General features: G+C 38.2%; 1 protein-coding gene across 1 annotated transcript in view; it reads right to left on the bottom strand.

The window, feature by feature from the left end:
• LOC138867599 (MAM and LDL-receptor class A domain-containing protein 1-like) overlaps window positions 1-2,500 on the bottom strand; it is a gene marked incomplete at both ends in the record, with an annotated part of 17,430 nt that overhangs the window by 4,930 nt on the left and 10,000 nt on the right. The window contains 6 exon segments of the mRNA XM_070143922.1: window positions 1-27; window positions 269-364; window positions 616-827; window positions 1,277-1,461; window positions 1,761-1,977; window positions 2,230-2,361. The exon segment at window positions 1-27 is cut by the window's left edge and continues 147 nt beyond it. Of these exon segments, the coding sequence (XP_070000023.1) occupies window positions 1-27; window positions 269-364; window positions 616-827; window positions 1,277-1,461; window positions 1,761-1,977; window positions 2,230-2,361 (869 nt within the window).

Raw genomic sequence — 2,500 nt, 5'->3', positions numbered from 1 at the left:
GTGGTCGGGAGTAACGCTTAATTCGATCTAAAAAATGAGACAAACTATAAGATTGGATAGTAAGGTAGTATGATGTACACGCGATGAAGCTGTGTCGATATGGTTAAAATATACCAATCAGTTGATTAGCTGATAATGTCTAACATTCTATGATGGATATTGTTCTTCGGTGAGGAAATGGGGCTCCTGGCAAAGAGTAGAGAAGCAGTAATAGCTATGCTGTAAATTTCCTAACAACGTGCAAGATAATAATGCAAAACCATCACACCTGTATGTTTTTCCAGCGAAGTCCTTGTGAACCCTCTATTGCTTTGAGGACGAGAGAACCCTGGTCTTGTATAGTCTTCAGGGTGAGCTTACCAACCTATAAAAATCATAACACCAATACAATGTATTACTACTTGCCTACTTATTTATTACTGTTATTTATTTATCATTATAGTAGATGTACTATTTGTATAAATTAATGGAATGGTGGAGATGCAATGTACTATAAACGAAAAAAATCTACAGTATGAAAATGCCCAAACTTCACAAAAACAAACACATAAACAAACAAGTAATAAGTAAACCAACAGTTCTTGCCAACATTGAAAAAATTAACAACGAACAAACCTTATCACCGAACATATGAATCCAGAAAGAAAAACACGATTGCCGTTGGATGCTGAAGACTTCGGAAATGACGGTGGCCGTGACAGCCTCAGCAGGCAAGTCCGCGGCATCGTAGAAGTAGAGGTAGTGGCCATAGGGAGTCCCGGTCGTGTGGTCGTAGGGTGGAGCGAAGCCTAGGGCGGGAGACTGGCTCGGGTCGTCTGTCACGCGGCCTGCAGCAGGGGAGATTATGGATTATGACGTGTCGTCTAGGCGTCGTCTAGTTAAGGACGCAGGATTCGCTTAGGTTTTTACGAATGTGTTTTAGCAATGATAATAATAATAATAATAATTATATTGATATTAATTCTTATCGTTATTATCATCATTACTATCATTTTTTATTACTATCATGATTGCTATTATTATTGTTATTATTGTTACAATCATTATCATTATTGTCATTATTACTATTATTATCATTATCATTATTGTCATTATTACTATTATTATTATTATCATTATTATTATTATTATTACTATTAACATTATCATTATTATTATCATCATTAACATTAATATCATTATTACTATTATTGTTATTATTATTATTATCATTATTGTTATCATTATCCTCATCATTGCTTTTTTTCTTATCATTATCATCATCATTATAACTCACCCGCGGTCCAACTATTTCCTCCGAAGTTCTGCCACAAGCAACTACCATATTCAAAGTCGCAGGAAACAGGATCGGGGCAGGCGTCGGGACCCAGAACGATGTCATCGATGCCAACAAAGCCGTTGTCATTTCCAACAGTGACTCTGAATTCCACCTGCCAGCCACCCTCTGCGAGGACTGTCATCCTGCGGGGAAATTGTGGTCAAGATGCAGGAGAACAATGTTTAGGATATTAGGTGTTTGTGCGTGAAAGGCATGTAAGTGTACATGTGCGCAATGTATAATGTACATTCATTCATCAATAAATCAAACTGTTAGAGGTAACAAACCGCAGCAAATTATTGCTAAAAATCGAAAAAAATGTTAAAAGGAATGAACTCATCAACGAATGAATAAATAAATCAACAAATTAATAGATATATAAATAAACAAATAAATTTAGTCAACAAACAACTAAATACATAGACAAACAAAAATGTCCTACCTTGCGCCAGACCAGCCATTGAACGGAGCAGAGAAGTTCGCAATGCTGACTGGGTCAGGATTCTCCTCGGTGTGTAGCCATGCCTCGAGCTGATCGAGCCTTGTGCTGAAGTACATGAAGGCTACACACGCCTCCGGTAAGTCGTAGATTCGAGGAGAAAAGAGGCTTGTGAATGCCCCAACGCCCCAGACGCTAGTGTCGGCGTACATGTAGTGGCCTGGTAAGGGGGAAATGATAAAACGTGATTTGATTGTCAAAGAAAGCTTTTTTTGTGTTACAAAGGCAATCTTACATTCTGGATACGAGTAAATTGTAGTGTGTGTGTATTTTGATCCGTCAAATCTATCCGTTTTCAAAGCTCAAAAAGATAACACCCAAACTCCAAAATGAAAATGGGGAGTGAATATCCATCAAACCTCATTTGAAAATAGAAAGTCAAAAGGAAATAAATAAAAAAAGAAACACCCACCAGAAGCGTTGTTGGTTGAGTGGTCAAGTGGCAACGATGCATGATCGTTGCTCGTGCCGCGGACCCAGTCGAAACTGTCGCCCTGGCTTTGCTCGAACCCACAGAGGTCGTCAGCCTCGAAGTCACAAAAAACTGGAAGGCAAAACTTGCTAGAAATAATTTTTATTGGTGGGTGGGTGGGGGTGTAAATTGAAGGATCTTTTCAGCGCATTTTAAGATATCGCAGAGGTGTGGTATCTCATATCTCTTCTTTGTTTCATAGTCTATTTTT

This window comes from Penaeus vannamei, chromosome 31 (assembly GCF_042767895.1).
Source record: "Penaeus vannamei isolate JL-2024 chromosome 31, ASM4276789v1, whole genome shotgun sequence".
Lineage (NCBI taxonomy): Eukaryota > Metazoa > Arthropoda > Malacostraca > Decapoda > Penaeidae > Penaeus > Penaeus vannamei.
The sequence above is the reverse complement of the archived record's forward strand: the minus strand, read 5'-3'. Positions and strand labels throughout refer to the sequence as shown.